At 36.0% G+C, this 16972-nt stretch overlaps 3 protein-coding genes across 4 annotated transcripts; 1 reads left to right on the forward strand and 2 right to left on the reverse strand.

Moving 5' to 3' along the window:
• Positions 1 to 1071: 1071 nt before the first annotated feature.
• On the reverse strand, positions 1072 to 3711 carry LOC115999605 (heavy metal-associated isoprenylated plant protein 31-like). Its single transcript, XM_031239446.1, has 3 exons — positions 3690 to 3711; positions 1904 to 2047; positions 1072 to 1415 (listed from the first exon to the last, which is right to left on the reverse strand). The coding sequence occupies exons 1-3, from the start codon at positions 3709 to 3711 to the stop codon at positions 1072 to 1074; spliced, it is 510 nt and encodes a 169-aa protein (XP_031095306.1).
• Positions 3712 to 5254: 1543 nt separating this feature from the next.
• On the forward strand, positions 5255 to 9362 carry LOC116000028 (O-glucosyltransferase rumi homolog). 2 transcript variants are annotated; one of them, XM_031240020.1, is made up of 8 exons: positions 5255 to 5300; positions 5393 to 5503; positions 6135 to 6388; positions 6804 to 7324; positions 7409 to 7601; positions 8224 to 8288; positions 8426 to 8636; positions 8881 to 9362. In XM_031240020.1, exons 3-8 carry the CDS (start codon positions 6221 to 6223, stop codon positions 9241 to 9243), a joined length of 1521 nt encoding a protein of 506 aa, XP_031095880.1. In that variant the 5' UTR covers positions 5255 to 5300; positions 5393 to 5503; positions 6135 to 6220; the 3' UTR covers positions 9244 to 9362. The 2 variants fall into 2 exon arrangements, with proteins under 2 accessions (XP_031095880.1, XP_031095881.1); XM_031240021.1 differs by lacking the exon at positions 5255 to 5300 and having other exon boundaries at positions 5354 to 5503; positions 6146 to 6388.
• Positions 9363 to 10989: 1627 nt separating this feature from the next.
• On the reverse strand, positions 10990 to 16593 carry LOC115998167. Its single transcript, XM_031237658.1, has 6 exons — positions 16090 to 16593; positions 15814 to 15955; positions 15062 to 15153; positions 14079 to 14204; positions 11376 to 11635; positions 10990 to 11296 (listed from the first exon to the last, which is right to left on the reverse strand). The coding sequence occupies exons 1-6, from the start codon at positions 16402 to 16404 to the stop codon at positions 11146 to 11148; spliced, it is 1086 nt and encodes a 361-aa protein (XP_031093518.1). The 5' UTR covers positions 16405 to 16593; the 3' UTR covers positions 10990 to 11145.
• Positions 16594 to 16972: the final 379 nt, after the last annotated feature.

Below are 16972 nucleotides of genomic sequence, written 5' to 3' on the forward strand. Positions count from 1 at the left end.
AAAAAAAAAAAAAAAAAAAAAAAAAAAAAAAAGGAAAAAAACATGGAAAAAAAAATGGAAGCAAACAAAGGAAAATATGATGGATCATGGCATGCAGTCAATGTAAGGACTTATTGTTTTCTACTCGAGATGAGTTTGAGGCTCATATAAATAAAAGAAAAAATAGCTGTAAAGTTTTATTTATATGATCTTCAAACTCATCTCGGGTAGAAAACTATAAGTCCTTACATTAACTGCATTCCCATGGTCCATCATATTTTCCTTTGTTTGCTTCCTTTTTTTTTCCATGTTTTTTTCCAATTTTTTTTTTTTACTTGGTATTGAATATGTCAGTTAATTGTGTGTTTTCTTTATGTGCACTGATCTTCAGAAGTCTTAGCTTGATACCACTACCTTACCACCCATATCATCACCATCACCACTACCATATATACCACCACCACCACTGCCATCAACCCATCACCAACACCACTACCACCAACACCGTACCAATACCACCACCATTATCACATATTATTATTATTATTATTACAAATATGTTAATTTTCAAGAAAATTAAATCAAACAGAGAAAAGAACATAATTTCTTTAACTTTCAGTCAAATAAGAAAAGATAATTTTATGACATTTAACCAAACACTAGAAAATTAAAATTTTTTTAAAAATAAATTATTTTTTTTAGAAAACGTTTTTCAAGTTTTCAAATCGACCCTTAGATTAATTTGTTAATTGTACATTTTAATATTTCACCGATGTAGAGAAATACATTGTCACTATTAATAGCGACATAAATAATAGTAAATTATTGCACATATTAGTACATTTAATTTTTAAACACAAAATTTAGTGTATGAAATATTAATTTCATAATGATACAAACTTATATATCTTTTTTCTGGGATGTACATGTTTTTTTAATGATAACATTTGGGGACGATCAAACAAACCTCTACTCATATTTTTTTTTTAAAAAATCAAATTAATTAACTTAATAGTTTCTCCCAATAAGAGTTAAACTCTATTGAAATGATCTGAAAAAAAATTAAAATGATTTAGTTTAGGATAATATACTTCACATAATGGTGCATGCATGGGGATTATCATCGCTGAAGAGAGAGGCAAAAGCCTCGTCCGGCGCCACCGCGACGGAGTAAAGTGCCGGAGTGTGGAAGAACGCGTGAACGGCGGGGGCGGCTAAGTCGGCGGAGGAGGAGATCATGGACTGGTAGTAATGGGCGGCGATCTGAGTAGGATAGCGGTAGAAGGAAGCCAAATGTGAGGACCCCACCGGGTACGGCCATGGCTCCGCTACTTTCCCTGCTCGCTTTATAGCCTTCACCACTTTCCTTTCTTCCAAACCGTATCCTCTCACCGTGATCTTCTTCATTTCCATCTCTATGTCCACGTCATCCACCCCTACATAACAAAGGATACCCCCTTCCCCATTTTGAGTCGATCTGAGTTCACGAGGTGGTAAATTGAACTAAACTTAAACTTACACTCATGAGAAGGTAAGTTGAACTAATATAACTTCAAGACTCAATACTGTCAGGATCACGGGCTTATTATCACTTACATCAAAAGTTATAGCTAATAGCAAAAAAGCAATTATCATCACACTATTCGAGACACTAGGTGCAGTGCTGGACTTAGCCCTAAGTCTTTTACCAGTCTCAACCCAACAATTCCTAACCATCAGGTACGTACTAGCTAGACTTAGTCTTTAGTGGCCTCCACCCAACAAATACTAATATACTACTGCTGCACACAAAGAACTCAACTAAGCTCAAGCTAACAATATTCGTCAACAAAAATTGAACTTTCTCACTATTTTTAATTTTTCAATGTAAGACTATCTCAACAGTCGCATGTAACCCCGGGCATAAATGGAATGAGTGAATTACCTTTAAGCTTGAGAAGAGCTTTTCTAATCTTGGCAGCACAACCATCACAATCAAGGGTTGGAACTCTAACCACCACCATCTGCAAAATACATATATATAACACTGAAAATCCACTCACATTATTGTCACATTTGCATTTTATTGCTGCGAATTGAACAAAACAAAAACACATACAAATTAAAAAGAGCACTTACAGACATCCTGAAACTTAATTGCTGTGATCTAATTAATGTTGTTGTGGGCTGGAAGCTAGATCAACCCTAGCTAGCTAGTGTTTTTGGGATGAAGATCAGATGTGAAAGGGGGAGCGGCACTATATATATTGAAGGATGAGAGGTGATGTGGTCTTGGTAACCATATTTTGGGGTTTTGGTAATAATTATGTTTAACAACAAATTAAAGGTGGTGCGAAGTACTATTTAATTCACTTAGGTCGCCACCAGATGAGACCACTAATCAGTCAACCACAAAACAGCCATTATTGTGTTTGCAATTCGAAATGGAAGAGCCCACACCCTTCATCACGCCGGCCGGCCTATACCACCAAGCCCCGCATCACATTTTGCCCACTTCAATTTCAACACTTAAGAATAAATACTATGTTGAATGCAATCTTAGTCAAGTTTATCCGATTATATTATTAGTTTAGTAATTATAAAGTTTAAGTTTAACTCCAGACCTGCTTTGGTTATTGGACTTTTTAATTGGTTTGAATAGGTGAACAATTGGCAATCCAAACTAGTTTACTTGATGAGGTCTTTTGCCATTAAGCTAAGGGTTACGAGTTTATTCCGTGTACAAACTTGGATATTGCATATGGTTGCGGGTATCCAGGCTAGCGTCACAATGTGAGACCATACACATACACTCTTAAATAGTGATCAAATAATATGTTAATATATATTAAAATGTCTTATGTGTTATTAAACCACATTAGGAGGGCAACCCTTGTGTAATAACTAGATAAAAATTAAGAGTGCTAACAAGAATCGAACTTGTAATCTTTAAGTACAATAATGATTATATTTCACCTACTTGGTCACTCATTTCGGGACGGTATATCCCTATTCTTAATTGGCATAATGATTTGTATGATCTCTAAGCAGATTGAACTACTAATTAAAATGATGATGACGATTTTCATTATCATATGCTATAGATCATATATACTTATAATTAGTAAGTAGCTCCATTTCAAATTTCAAATTTCAAATTTCAAATTTCAAATTGGGTTCAACTAAAAATATAATATTAATAAACATATGCTATGACGGAAAAATATAATGCTAACAAATATTTAAAATTAGTAAAATAATATAATATTAATTAATTAATTAATATGTTAATGAGCTCGACGCTAACTTTGGTAACATGTAATAATATGTTGTGAGGACGACAACCTTGTTTGTGTTGAATTAAATATATATATAGTGACCATCATCATTATTATGATGTTCGAAATAAATATTCATATAACAATTGTCAATAATGTGTTTTGGCACTTTCAAGAATATAAAAAACTTATGCATCTCAAATAATTTATTTTATTTTCATTCAATTTCAAACTAATGTGGTTCAAGAAAGGTGTCACCCCTTGATCATTTATAAATATAATTAATTAGCACCAATACAAGTTAATAAGATGAACCACACCATTTTGCGACCGTTGGTGTTAATATAATTGGCCTAACATAAATTAGATAATTAACACAAATATATACAAATTAAAGATTTATACCTGAAATTAAAACCAATAATTTATTTTTATTTATAAAAAAAAACTCACAAGATTCAAAGTTTGATTCCATGTGGGCGCTACTTATTTCCCTTCTTGGTTTGAATTGGTCAGTTGTGACTTGTGAGCAACTTAAACTTGTTTACCTCATTGTGATGATCGATTTACTGATGATTAGGGTCGCAAGACAGATTTCATCCCGAGTATGCCTTTAGATAGCTGAATTTTTCAATAAAATGGAAAAAAAATCCATTAGTTAGTTTTTTTTTTTTTTTTAAATGTATGTGGTGCCAAATCCAAACTCTCCTATATTATATTATACTCCGTATTTGGTTGTAGAATACGTCAATATATACCAACCGAATGATTCATCCAAATAACATAACGCAATGAAGTATTATTCCAATAATGATAGATTTCAAACAAATTATTTGTAACTATTATTATCATATACTTACTACATACTACACAAATGACAATACAAAATTTACAATCAATATTAAAAAAATATACAAAATATACATTAGATAAATTTTGCTGATTTGTATCACTACTTTATTTGATATTTTGATTAACCCAATAAGGAATAGGTTAACTAAAGTATGACAAAAAGTATGTAAATACAAATTAAAGTCAATGCGTAGCTTAGCTCTAAACTATATGGCCTTCAAATGGTAATTGCATTCTTTAATTGCATTGTTCCCATACGTTGATTTGACGTCTCAACCAGAAGCAGTTAGTAATATCTATCGATTGTTATCTCATGGACCAAGATTCATATTGCATTGTGAAGCCTTATACAAAAAGTACTAGTTAAAAGTTTTTTTAGATGTAAACAAATAACATGATAATTATTGACATATAATATGATAGTTACAGGTACATAAATTGTCAACTGCATGTACAAAATGTATCAATTATAGATACATAATTTGAAGATTATTTTTAAATTAAGATATACAATGCGAAGTATATCATGTTCCACGGTATAATTTGTCGATTTATGCATGATAGCATGTGGAAAATTACAAAGTCTTCTTGGCTTCTTTCTTTCTTTTTTTTTTTTTCTTTTTTTTTTTAGATTTTCAATTTATATTTTTTGAAATGATTCAAGTTGAATTTTTTAAGAGTTATTAGTTCTAAAACAACTTTAAAATTAAACATTTAGAATTTTAAGTTAATCATTAAAAAAAAAAAAAAAACTTGAATGTATTTTTTTTTTTTTTAGAATTGGAATCGACGTTCTAGTTTGATTTCTTAGGGAGCGAGTTATTGGAATTCTTAATTTGAACTAATCAGTTATGACTTTATGAGTTACCCTCCTTTGTAGTTGTTTACCAACAAGACGCTTAATTAAAAACACATCTTCAAATCGCTGCTCCATGCCAACTCTTATAGTCTTATGTAAATCAAAGAAACCGAAAGTCAAACCATATGTATGGTTCCAATTTTGATTCCAACTCAATTAGAACTGAATTGTGGTTATTTCTAATCTCATTTTTTTTTCCTTTTCTTGCAAGTATTTTTTATTTAAAAATATAATTTTATTGTACTTTTTTTCACTAGCCTACAAACCAGTACAACCCCAAGATTATAGTTAAAGATTGCTTGGCCACCATAAAAGCATCTGCCCATTTTACCGACAAGCGGAGAAAGAGATCTGTAAAAATTGTAGTAATTTTTAACAATTCAGAAAAATTTACTGAATTATTTGGTTTTACAGAGGTAAAATAGCTCACTTCTCGACTTCCCAGGATCAAATTTCTGTTGTCCAGCAACACAAACAGAAGACAGGGAAAGATGAAGAACAGAAGCAGCTAATTAAAGAATGCTGTACATGAGCCATCAGAATCAGAAGAAACTGAGTAACCCCAAGCCTAAATTTTTCTTTTTTAATTTACTTATCCTGAAATTTGTTTGTTTCTGATATAAATCCCAGAAAAATAAAGTGCTGTTTGTGAATGACAGAGGGTATTTTGAAGATCCTTGAAATTAACAAGTAAATTATATGTGATTCTTGATGGTTAAACCTTGGTGTTTTGTTCTTGCATGATAGATCAGACATGTATTATCCTGAAGCTAAGAACCTAAAAGTTTAAGCTGATAGTTGAATTGCACATTTATGTTTATATATTATATGCTCAACATTCTGTTCTTGCATGATCATTGGATTATATTATCCTAGACTTAAGTAACCTTAAATCTTCTGTTCTTGCATGATCAATGTATTATCCTAAACTTATGTTTGATATTGGGAAATTGAATCTTTTGCCTTTTCTACTCAAGAATGATTAAGATCAAGAACACTTAGCAGGTAACTGACAAGTAAAACACAGGCTTTAATTAATTACATGATTAATTCATTGAAATGTTGATAATACAAAGAAGAATGGCACCCTGAATAGAATACTAATCCTAAGAGAGAGTGAAAATTGACCTGCCAAGAAACAGGCTTCAACTAAGGCTTTTTATCTATGGTTTGTGTTTCGATGTCAGGGTCGTTTTAGGGGGCTTTGAATAGGCGTAATTGGTGCTGTTGGATAGCCCCATTGAGACGGTGGAGAACACGGTTGGGGAATAGTATGCAGGGGCATCATAGGCACGGAGGTGATAGACATCATAGTGCAGAGAGGTTCCGCCTTCACTATGTTGGAAACAAGCCTAATGTTATAATTTCTGGTGTCGCCTTCATCTTTCTCCTCGGCTTCTTTCTATACATATGGGCTGCAATGCTAGGCACAACTGAAACCGTAAGTTTTCTTGTGATTTTACATAATTGTTGGTAGTATAGATCAAAACTATTGATTACGCTTTATGTTACGATCATGCGCTTATGCCAAAAGCTATTGCTAATAGCGAAGACGCAACTTTATTTCCTTATACTTCCACATTTTCGAGTGGCAGGGTGCTGACTAGGCCTTTCAGGCCCTCACCCAACAATCTCCTAGCCACCTGATGCTGGACTTGGCCCTTCACCGGCCTCTGCCCAACACTTTATCTTATCAGTTGAAAGTGGAGAATATTAATGAATCTTCAAAAGAATAATGTGTTAACAGTTCTGTCAGAAAATTTTGCCTTATCCATGCTGTTTTGGCAATTGATCAAGATATTGGATGACTATATATTTTACTAAGAGCTAACTATTTCCTCTTGTTTTCGTTGAAGGTAAATGAGAAAATTGTTACTGATACCCGGGAATTTCCAATAAGTTGCTTTTATGGTAAACTCACAAGATCATGCCCTAAAAAGTACTACCCACCAGATTTCCACATTCCTCCTGAAACCCCTCCGGATATCGCTTATAATTGTCCCCAGTACTTCCGCTGGATCTATGAAGATTTAAAACCTTGGAGGGAGACGGGGATAACTTTGGAAATGGTGGAGAGAGCCAACCGGACCGCTAACTTCAGACTGGTAATATTGAATGGGAGGGCGTATGTAGAGACATATAAACAGGCCTTCCAAACTAGGGACGTTTTTACTCTATGGGGCATTCTGCAGTTGTTAAGAAGGTACCCTGGTAGGGTGGCTGATCTAGACCTGATGTTTGATTGTGTAGACTGGCCAATCATCAAATCGAGCGATTATCGAGGCCCAAATTCTCCAGCTCCACCGCCTTTGTTTCGATATTGTGGGGATGATGAGACACTGGATATAGCTTTCCCCGATTGGTCCTTCTGGGGATGGTAAGTGCCATGTTTAACCAAATCATATGATTGTAGCCGAGATAGTGAAACTAAATGTGACTTTCTGCTGTCGTAAAATGGTAGGCCTGAAATCAATTTAAGGCCGTGGGACAACTTGCTAAATGACCTAAGCGCGGGGAACAGAAAGGCAGCATGGATAGATAGGGAGCCCTATGCTTACTGGAAAGGTAATCCCGATGTTACTGAAAAAAGGATGAAGTTCCTCAAGTGCAATGTCTCCGATAATCAGGACTGGAATGCCCGTCTTTACACTCTGGTGAGTTTTAATAATGCATTCTGCTCGCCTTTGTGTAATTAAAATTTAAGTGTTTGCAGTCATTTATCCATTTACTAGGCTAGCAACTATCGTGCAAGAAATGTATCTTCGTGCAAATGCAGAACAGTAGTATTACTTGTTTGCGTTTTGGTTATGGTGCGGTGCTGCTCGACTGTTGGTTCATGTTCATGTGATAGCTATAAAAGTTGGGAAAGGCGATCAGAGAAGGAACTATGGATGAATTGCAGAATTTCTTTATTTCTTTTTTGGGAAAATTGCATTTTTAGTCCTTCAGTTATACCGTGGAACCGACTTGGTCTCTGAGTTATATGCATGATCATTTTAACCCCTAAGTTATGCCAGAAGTGGCGATTTTAGTTCTTTGGGGACTAAACTTGCCACTTTGTACTGAGGGTTAAAGATGGTCACACATATAACTCATGAACTAAATCTGTACCACGAGTATAATTGGAGAACCCAAAAATGCAATTTTCCCTTTCTTTTTTTAATGATATTCGAATTTTTATGGTGTCTGTAGAAGTGTTAGGACTGAAGTGACAATAAAGCAAAACTAATGGATTCTAGAACTTCGAAAAGATTGAGGAATCTTATCATATTACAGGATTGGGACAAAGCAACTGAACAAGGATTCAACAACACAGACTTGACAGAACAGTGTAAACATAGGTAGGCCATTTTGACTACCTTTACCCCACTGCCACTTTAACATGTTTCAGAAATTTAAGGTTTTCCTGATTCCTCTTATCCATACTGTCTGGCAATTCAACAGTTACTGCAGAATGTGACCCAACAATTTCTTGCAGGTATAAAATTTATATCGAAGGATCTGCGTGGTCTGTCAGCCAAAAGAACATTCTCGCTTGTAATTCAGTCACGTTACTAGTCAAGCCCCGTTATTACGAGTTCTTCTCAAGAAGTTTGATGCCCATAAAACATTACTGGCCTATTAGGGACGACAACACATGCAGGTCTATCAAATTCGCAGTCGACTGGGGCAACAGCCACAAGAAAAAGGTACACTTAAATAATTTCAAGAAAATAAATAATAGTGCAGCTTGCAGAGGATTTCTGAATATGTTGTCTTATACTGTCATATATTGTTGTATAGAAAAGAGAATACAAAGCCCTATAAATAGGTGGTAGAAGACTTCTACCTATCTAAATCCCTAAGACTGCCTAATCTATAGAGATTCCATATACCAAATATATATTCCATAACACAGTGCAGTACTAAATTGATTCATTACTTAATTATTAGGCGCAGGAGATTGGTAACGCTGCAAGTGCTTTCGTCGAAGAGGATTTGAAGATGGATTACGTGTACGACTACATGTTTCATCTCTTGAACCAATACGCTAAGCTGCTAAGGTACAAGCCTAGTATACCTGAAAATGCGAGAGAACTTTGCTCCGAGGTAATAGCGTGTACTGCAGATGGATTGCAGAAGGATTTCATGCTAGAATCTTTTGCGTCAGGACCAAAAATCACAAACCCGTGCTTCCTTCCCATTCCGTTCTATGAGTCTGAGCTCGATTCGCGGTTAAGACAAAAAGCTTCTACTATACAGCAAGTAGAGCATTGGGAGAAGAAGTACTGGGAGAACCAAGAACCTAAGACATAGAAATGTAGCAGTAGCAGTAGTAGTATTGATAGCCCTATATGGATAATGAATCAAACTTACTATTAATGTATGTACTGTTTCTATGCTGAGCAATGTTTAATCTATCTTAGCTTTGGAGATCTGAAAATGGCATTAGAATTCATTTCATTCTAGGGTGCCTTTCAAATACACGGGTCGCGCTTGACTCTTGTCATATCACTTGATCCTAGACAGCAAAGTACCCCAAGGAGGTGAACTAGTCTAAGTTGTCCATAGTTGATCGGCTCAAATCAAGAAGGCTAATATGTCTCTTAGGAGTCGAACTTGTAATTTTGTAGTTATCATTCTTTTTCCTACACAAACAATAGCCATTGCAATACATCTTGGGATTTGGGTCAAACAAAGCTGTGTTATTTTTTGCAATGACAAGAGAAACTCGCGGCTGCTATCCGAGAGTGTCAACTGGGTAAGTTTCGTTTTGTGATCATAGTCGACAAAGAATCACAAAGAGGTAAACAAGTTTAAGTTACCCATGGTTGATCGACTCTATCCAACAATACCCATGGTTGACCGACTCAATCCAACAATGCCAATAGACTGCTCTTAGCTACTAAAAGTCAAACTTAGAATATTGTGGTTATCAAGTATGTTAAGCAGTTATATTTATGCTTGTTTTAGTTTATTTCAGTTATATTTATGTTTTTTTAGACTAGGACTTTTATGTCATTCTCTCTTCCTTGTACAGTATATGCTTGTTTTAGTTTATTTCAGTTATATTTATGTTTCTTTAGACTAGGACTTTTATGTCATTCTCTCTTCCTTGTACAGTATATATACATGTACATTTGTATGCATGAATACAAATTGTTTTCGCATCTTATATGGTATGAGCCTCTTCATGCTCCTAGTTCTCCTATTTTTTTCTTGCTCCTAGTTCTCCTATTTTTTTCTTGCTCCTAGTTCTCCTATTTGTTTCTTGTTCCAATGGCCATCACAAAAACCACCCATATTGATATTGTTAATTCTTCCATATACGCGAGTATCTAGAATATGTAGCAGAATTGTATGTAAAGCATGTGTAGATCATAAATTTGGCCTTCAATCTATCTCCTTCATTGATTAATCTTGAATATTTAGAGAGAAGAGAGAGAGCTAGGCCTTTTAGGGTCTTTCTAGGGAGAGAGTAGAGAGGAAAAAGTCCCCCACTTGAAGGGCTAAGGTCCCTTATATAGGGATGAGCCAATACCCGTATAGTACACGCATATAATTTTCGTAGGGCGGTATACTCAGAGTATATTCCCTATCACGTATCATCCAATTGTATGCTCCTACTCACTTTCCCGCCTCTTCATACTCTTACGAGTTCTCCTATTTTTTTTCCTTTTGATCCAATGGCCATCACGTACAAAAACCGCCCATATCACCCAATTGAATGCCCCTACTCACTTTCCCACTCGGCTTACTGCCATCAACTTTCCGGTATGGCGACGTCAATTTCATTCTATACTCATCGATCTTGGTCTACTTAGTTATATTATTCTCTCTTCATTGTACAGTATATATACTTGTACATTTATATCCATGAATACAGATTATTTTCACATCTTGTAAAGTCAATAGCCGAGTAACTTAATTGGGATTGCTCTATTTCCCAGCAATGTTTAGTTTTATGCATCAGTGACAACAAATATGTTGCTGGGTTTCAAAGAGTAGAGAGAAATGCGATGCTTTAGTATTACATCGCAGATTCACAGATTACAGGCTACACGTACAGTTTTCTGTATAAGTGTATAACTTCAAATTAAAAAGGGAAAAACAACAAGCTAATTAAGAAGGGAACAACAATGTAATTAAGAAGGGAAAAACAAGATTAACGCAATGAAAAAATGGGAATTGATGCAGAAATGATATGATGATGAGGATTTAGAGACATCGAGCTTTAATGGTGTCAAGGCTCATTTCGCTAGGATCAGTGGCCTGAAGTTCAAATTGAATCCCATCCAGTTCTGTCTTGAACCGATCCTTGGAGCTCGCATACACCATCTTCATCCTCACCGTTGATGTTTCCGGCGACCTGAAATGCAACAAATTAGGTCAGATCAGTCATTCATGCATTATATTGCAGATTTGAATGCAGATTAGGGTTATCGTACCAGGCGATGAAGAAAATCTTGCTTTTCTGGCAATTCTCGTCGGTGGTGAAATCGAAATCATAGACTGCATAGCGGCACTCGTCTCGAGGGAGAGCGCTGGTGAAATCGGCGTAGCTTTCTTCATGGCCGCCCACCTTGTCCACCACCACCTGTTGATCATCGATCTTGAACAGTATGTATCTGTAGTTTCTCTTCGACTTTAATTCCAAAAACTTCAGCTTACACGCATCGTCCACCTGCATTCCAGACGCTGCATTCGCCTGCATGCACCCATACACCATAACATACCTATTTATTAACTATATACTTCATAATTTACAATCAGGTATCAGTGATTACACAATCAAGTATCAGTAATTGCACAATCAGGCATAGTTACATAATTGTAATTATGTATCAACAATTAGTTATGCCCTAATGTATAATTAGGTATCAACAATTGCAGATGTACAATAGCTAATTCGTAATTCTCACAGGAAAATATGTATGTATGTATATATATATATAGTGTGGGGAGGGGGGGTGGGGGAACTGCCCCTATTGCTCCCCTCGGGATCTGCCCATGGATCTTAGCATTGCTTAAATTGATTGCTGTCAAGCATGCCTCATCACAATCAATATGATATATGCATATAGATGCCAAACAATCTGCAAAAGTTAGATTAATGAAACAAAACAAAAAAAAAATAAAAAAAATGAATGTTTGTAGAGATGATACCATGATGTTTTAATTTGCAATCAAAGATGAAGGTGAGAGTGGGTGCAGAGGGAGGAAGACACAGGGGGAGAAGAGAAAGGAGAGAGTAGAAGATATTGGGAAGAATGAGAGATTTAGAGAAACAGGTTATAAGCCAGGAGAAATCTGCGGGGAATGAGAGAATTCTGAGGCAGAAAATAAAGGGCTGAGAATATGTCATTCAACATATGATCATGTCCACCATTACCACCTAGTATATAAGCCAGGAGAAATCTGCGGGGAATGAGAGAATTCTGAGGCAGAAAATAAAGGGCTGAGAATATGTCATTCAACATATGATCATGTCCACCATTACCACCTAGTATATAAGCCAGGAGAAATCTGCGGGGAATGAGAGAATTCTGAGGCAGAAAATAAAGGGCTGAGAATATGTCATTCAACATATGATCATGTCCACCATTACCACCTAGTATATATTTGTTTCTTTAATTTGTTGCTCCCTGCATGTTTTATTTGAAGTTCATGGCATGGCACCAATTAAGGGGGGAAGACCAGTGGATCGGAGGACAGACTCTTAATTGCACTTTTTAATTCGATTTGACTTTCCCATGACAAACTAAAACATCACTAAAACTCTTTCATTTACGAAAAAAACATACAACCATTATAGGTGAAATCGGTCTGCAAATGACTATAAGGAAATAAACTAATTAGACTATAAGGAGGTTGGGTATTCAAAAAAAAGACTATAAGAAGGTTGTCTGATCGACTCAAACCAATAATGCTAATACCAACTGTTCGACCAACTTGATTAGCATATAGCTAATCTTAAACTCTAGTAATACTTAAAGCGAAATTTGATTATTATAATGCTCAACTTAATAAATATTTGATAGAATTTCTATATTTTATTTTATAATATTTTGATTCCTTGAAAAAAAAAAATATCATTATGTTGATACTATCAAATAATGTATTTTTAATATATTAAAATGTACTCAGGAAATATATATTATTTGATTACTGAAAGTACATTATTTTGTATAGTGTACATTCAATATATAAATAATGTACTTTTAGTATATGAAAAATGCACTTTTTTGTTATGGTTCACACAGCACTCTGTGAATCATGATCCCACAATAATTTGACGTTACTTATAATTTTATTATTAAAATACCCTTTTAAATTGAATGAGATAATTGAACCAAAAGAAGTATCACACCATCACCTGGAAGAGTACAAATAAAAGAGAGGGCTTGTCCTCCCTTGTAAGCTCAAATTGTATAAACCAGGCAGATGAGGAGAAGATACAACAATATTTCAAAATTGCAATTTCAGAGAATATTACACTCATATTTGTTCATTCACCAGAGATTCAGTACTTCAACCTACAAAGTTCACAACTTTTGGTCCCTGTTTCTTTTTCAACTTAGCATTGCTGTCTTCATTTCTTTCATCTATCATGAAGTCATCTTCCAGATCATCACCACTAGTGAATTTCGTGACTCGCCCTGTAGGCGTATCGTCAATTTTAACTGTACAAAAGCAAGTCAAAATGATCAGAATTCCATGAGAAAATCTAAGCCAATTATAGCATCTTAATAGGAAACTTTGGCACATCTTTAGGCTCACATTTTTCATGTAAAGCAAATACTCAGTTCACCATTTATGGCTACCTCAGAAAAGTTCTAGCAAGTGCAACAAATAAAATGGATACATAGACAGTTACGAGGATTCCTTTTGTGTTCTCAGCTGGAAAGTCAATGATTTTAGAACACCGGGTCGTGATTAGTGAATCAGTAGAGTCAAGATCTTCCAAGGATGCAATAATAATCCTAATAGCTTATAGATTGAATGACTGGAAGAAATAGAAATGATTCTCGTGCAAAATTTCCAAGACTGAAAACCTCGAAAAACCTCTATGATTGGAAAAGTTTACTGCTAGATGCCTTTTGGAAATTGCATCATAGGAGAGGTAAAATGTTAACCCCAAAAAACTATACAGATGAAGTACTAGATTGCTTACATCTTTTATTGGAAGCATCGGTTGCACTGGAAGCTCTGCTGTTCTTGTTAGGACAATCTTTGGCCAAATGTGTAACACCACCACAAATTTTGCAACTACCACCCTGAAAATAAGAACATCCCCACCAATGGTTATTGGTGGGGATAATGTCAGTCCAAAGCCTACATGGCAGGGGAGAGAAATCAAAAATGAGAAGAGAGAGAATGGGTGGGTTGCTTATGCAAAATGGGGTGCATGGAACAGTAAATTTGCAGACATGGGACAATGGAACAACTCTGCTGTGCGCGTGTTCGCGCACAGCAGGCGCCCAGCGGGCGCGTGCGGTGCACGCCCGACAGAACACAGATTTTAATATTTTTTTTTTTAATTTCAGTTTTGTTTTGTTTTGTTTTTTTTATTCATCCCTCCCCATTTTCTCTTTCCTAATCACACTTACAAAAACTCCTCAATTACCGCGAAATATCCCAACTGATAATGATGCTCTAAATGTTGGCAAGTGGAACGATTCAGTGTACAGTGAACTGAAATTAAAAAGGTCTAGTTTACTGTCAATCCAATCACAGTAAGAGCATCCTTAGTAGTGGAGATAATTCGCGGTATTTGAGGAGTTTTTGTAAGTATGATTAGGAAAGAGAAAATGAGATGGGAGAAAAAAAAAAATTAAAACAAATCAAATTTAAAAAATAATAATAATAAACAGAAGCTGTCAGGCGCGCCTGACGCGCCCACTGGGCGCGTGCACTGCATGCGCCCGAGTGGGCGCCGCTGTGCGCGATACGCGCACAGCAAGCTTCCTTCTCTCTCCAATTGTCAGCCAATCACTGTTCCAATATACCCACATTTGCAGAAGCTCCCCAAAGTTGTCTTTCCTCATTTCTCTCTCATACATGGCATAAAATATCTGACATAAACCCCAAAAGATCTGCTGATAGGGGTGCTCTAAAAAACATCCATATGTACCTTCCAATAGATCCCATTGGTGTTTTTGGGGCAGTTCTTACTCAAGTGCCCGTGCTCTTTGCAAATAAAGCAACTGGCAAACTTTGTCCCCCCTGCATTGTTGGAAGTGGAAAAAACAGAATCAACATATAAAACCATAAAAGATCCAGCTATGATATTATTCTATATCAACTTATTTTTACCAATTCACTTGTACATAAACATGCTTCTAAAAAAAGATACAACTGTCTTACATCCTACTATATGGCATTAATGTGCTAAGTTAAGCTCTTCTGATTACAACTTCAAACCATAAGAGTGAACAATAATTTCCTCTGTACAGTTTGATACACTAAGCAACCATAGTTCCACAATGCAACTATGCAAGAATAGTAGCATTTGGCCCACACAGGTAGCTCAATTGATTCTCCGGTGGCAGATTGTAGCCAAGGATGCAGGATCGAGCCTAGCTGTGTGGGAGTTTCACGACTCCTTGTGAGCACCAGGGCACAAGGCATGGTACTACCACCTAATGGGTCACTGAATCATTGTGATTTATCCCTCCACAATCTTGTCGGGCTGGGATGTGGGGCACTTAGGGGTGATTTTGCCTTTTGTGGGCAAAGAATAGTAGCACTGTATTTGTGTTGTATCAGTAAATGCAAATTTAAGAGCAACCGCCTCATACTATTAGTAAAAGATTTTAATGATAAACATACATCAAAAAGGCATTGTACAAAGAATTAAGTGCCAATCAATAAAAGCTGATATACCTTCCTGCAATGGCTTGGGACACTTTGCCAAAGAATGCCCGGTTTCGCCACAATTATAACACAATTTCTGATCCATAGATTCATCATTCTTGTCAGGGCAGTTCTTGAGACTGTGGCCACGTCTCCGACAAAGCAAACATATCTACAAACATGTGGCAGTACAGAGAAATGGCTCATTAGTACAGAAAACCTAGTATGAAAGAAGAAACTCGAATGCAATAGAGCATATTATTTGTAATACTCATTTCAACAAAAATTGAATAAATAAAAACACACCTTATTTCTCTCCCAGGAAGCTTTTTGGGGGCAATTTTTGGATATGTGGTCTTTATCTCTACAAATGAAACAGCTTTCGCCAGGTTTCATTCCGGGAACTCTAAGAGGATGCTTCTTATGCGTTGATGTCCTGAATTTCTTGCTATTCGGTTCTGAAACATCATCAGAATCGGGTCTTTTGCGCTTGAAGTTGCTCTTTTTCTTCTTTTTCTTCTTATTGGGGTCTTTTGGCGGGGTCGGTTCTGGCGTAGGGAACTGCTCCGGATGAGCTTCCTTGAAACGCTTTCGAGCTTCTCTCTGTCTTTTGTTCGCCATCCTCTTTCTTCTTTATACTTCTATATATACTATATCTCCCTTGAGCTTTAAGAAATAAGCAGATTTGTAGTGGAAGAAGGTATGAACAATGGCAGCTGAATTGGCGACGGCGAGAATTGATAAACCCTGAGCACAGTATCAAGCAATCAAGGGTTTTGCCTATTCGGCGGAAATTTTAGACCCGACCCGCAACCCGCGGGGAAACGCATGGCTGGGATTTTTATTTCTTTATTGGCTACATTTCTATACATTCTGAGTTTTCAGCCCAAGCCCTAATGACCCAATGTCATGAAATTGGGCTAATGTCTTCAATTAAATGATCCATTTCTAAGTCCATTTTCATTTTTCTTCTCAAATCGTTGAATACTTGAATTCCTAACCCGGTCCGATAGAGCATCTGGAAAGATGTAAATCATGATAACTCAGCTGAACATAGAGTCTAGATTTTTACTTATGCAAACAAGGAGCTCCCTCACTTTGAAAGATTGCTCTCACACTGTCGCAGATAAGATTCAATCTCTAGTCTTTCTTTTCAAATTTCACCCATGTGATCAATTGACTGTCAATG

This window comes from Ipomoea triloba, chromosome 12 (genome assembly GCF_003576645.1).
Source record: "Ipomoea triloba cultivar NCNSP0323 chromosome 12, ASM357664v1".
In the NCBI taxonomy this organism is placed as follows: Eukaryota; Viridiplantae; Streptophyta; class Magnoliopsida; order Solanales; family Convolvulaceae; genus Ipomoea; species Ipomoea triloba.

Bases quoted from the DNA above. Each gene is read 5' to 3' on its own strand.
- LOC115999605 (XM_031239446.1), bottom strand. From the start codon at position 3,711: ATGGAATCAAACTTTGAATCTT. The intron at 2,048-3,689 runs GTGAGTTTTTTT...TTCAATTCGCAG, and splicing joins GGAATCAAACTTTGAATCTT to CAATAAAATGCAAATGTGAC. The intron at 1,416-1,903 runs GTAATTCACTCA...TTTGTTATGTAG, and splicing joins AGCTCTTCTCAAGCTTAAAG to GGGTGGATGACGTGGACATA.
- LOC116000028 (XM_031240020.1), top strand. From the start codon at position 6,221: ATGCAGGGGCATCATAGGCACGGAGGTGATAGACATCATAGTGCAGAG. The intron at 8,289-8,425 runs GTAGGCCATTTT...AATTTCTTGCAG, and splicing joins ACAGAACAGTGTAAACATAG to GTATAAAATTTATATCGAAG. The intron at 8,637-8,880 runs GTACACTTAAAT...CTTAATTATTAG, and splicing joins GCAACAGCCACAAGAAAAAG to GCGCAGGAGATTGGTAACGC.
- LOC115998167 (XM_031237658.1), bottom strand. From the start codon at position 16,404: ATGGCGAACAAAAGACAGAGAGAAGCTCGAAAGCGTTTCAAGGAAGCT. The intron at 15,956-16,089 runs GTGTGTTTTTAT...ACATGTTTGTAG, and splicing joins CTTCCTGGGAGAGAAATAAG to ATATGTTTGCTTTGTCGGAG. The intron at 15,154-15,813 runs GTATATCAGCTT...CCAACAATGCAG, and splicing joins TCCCAAGCCATTGCAGGAAG to GGGGGACAAAGTTTGCCAGT.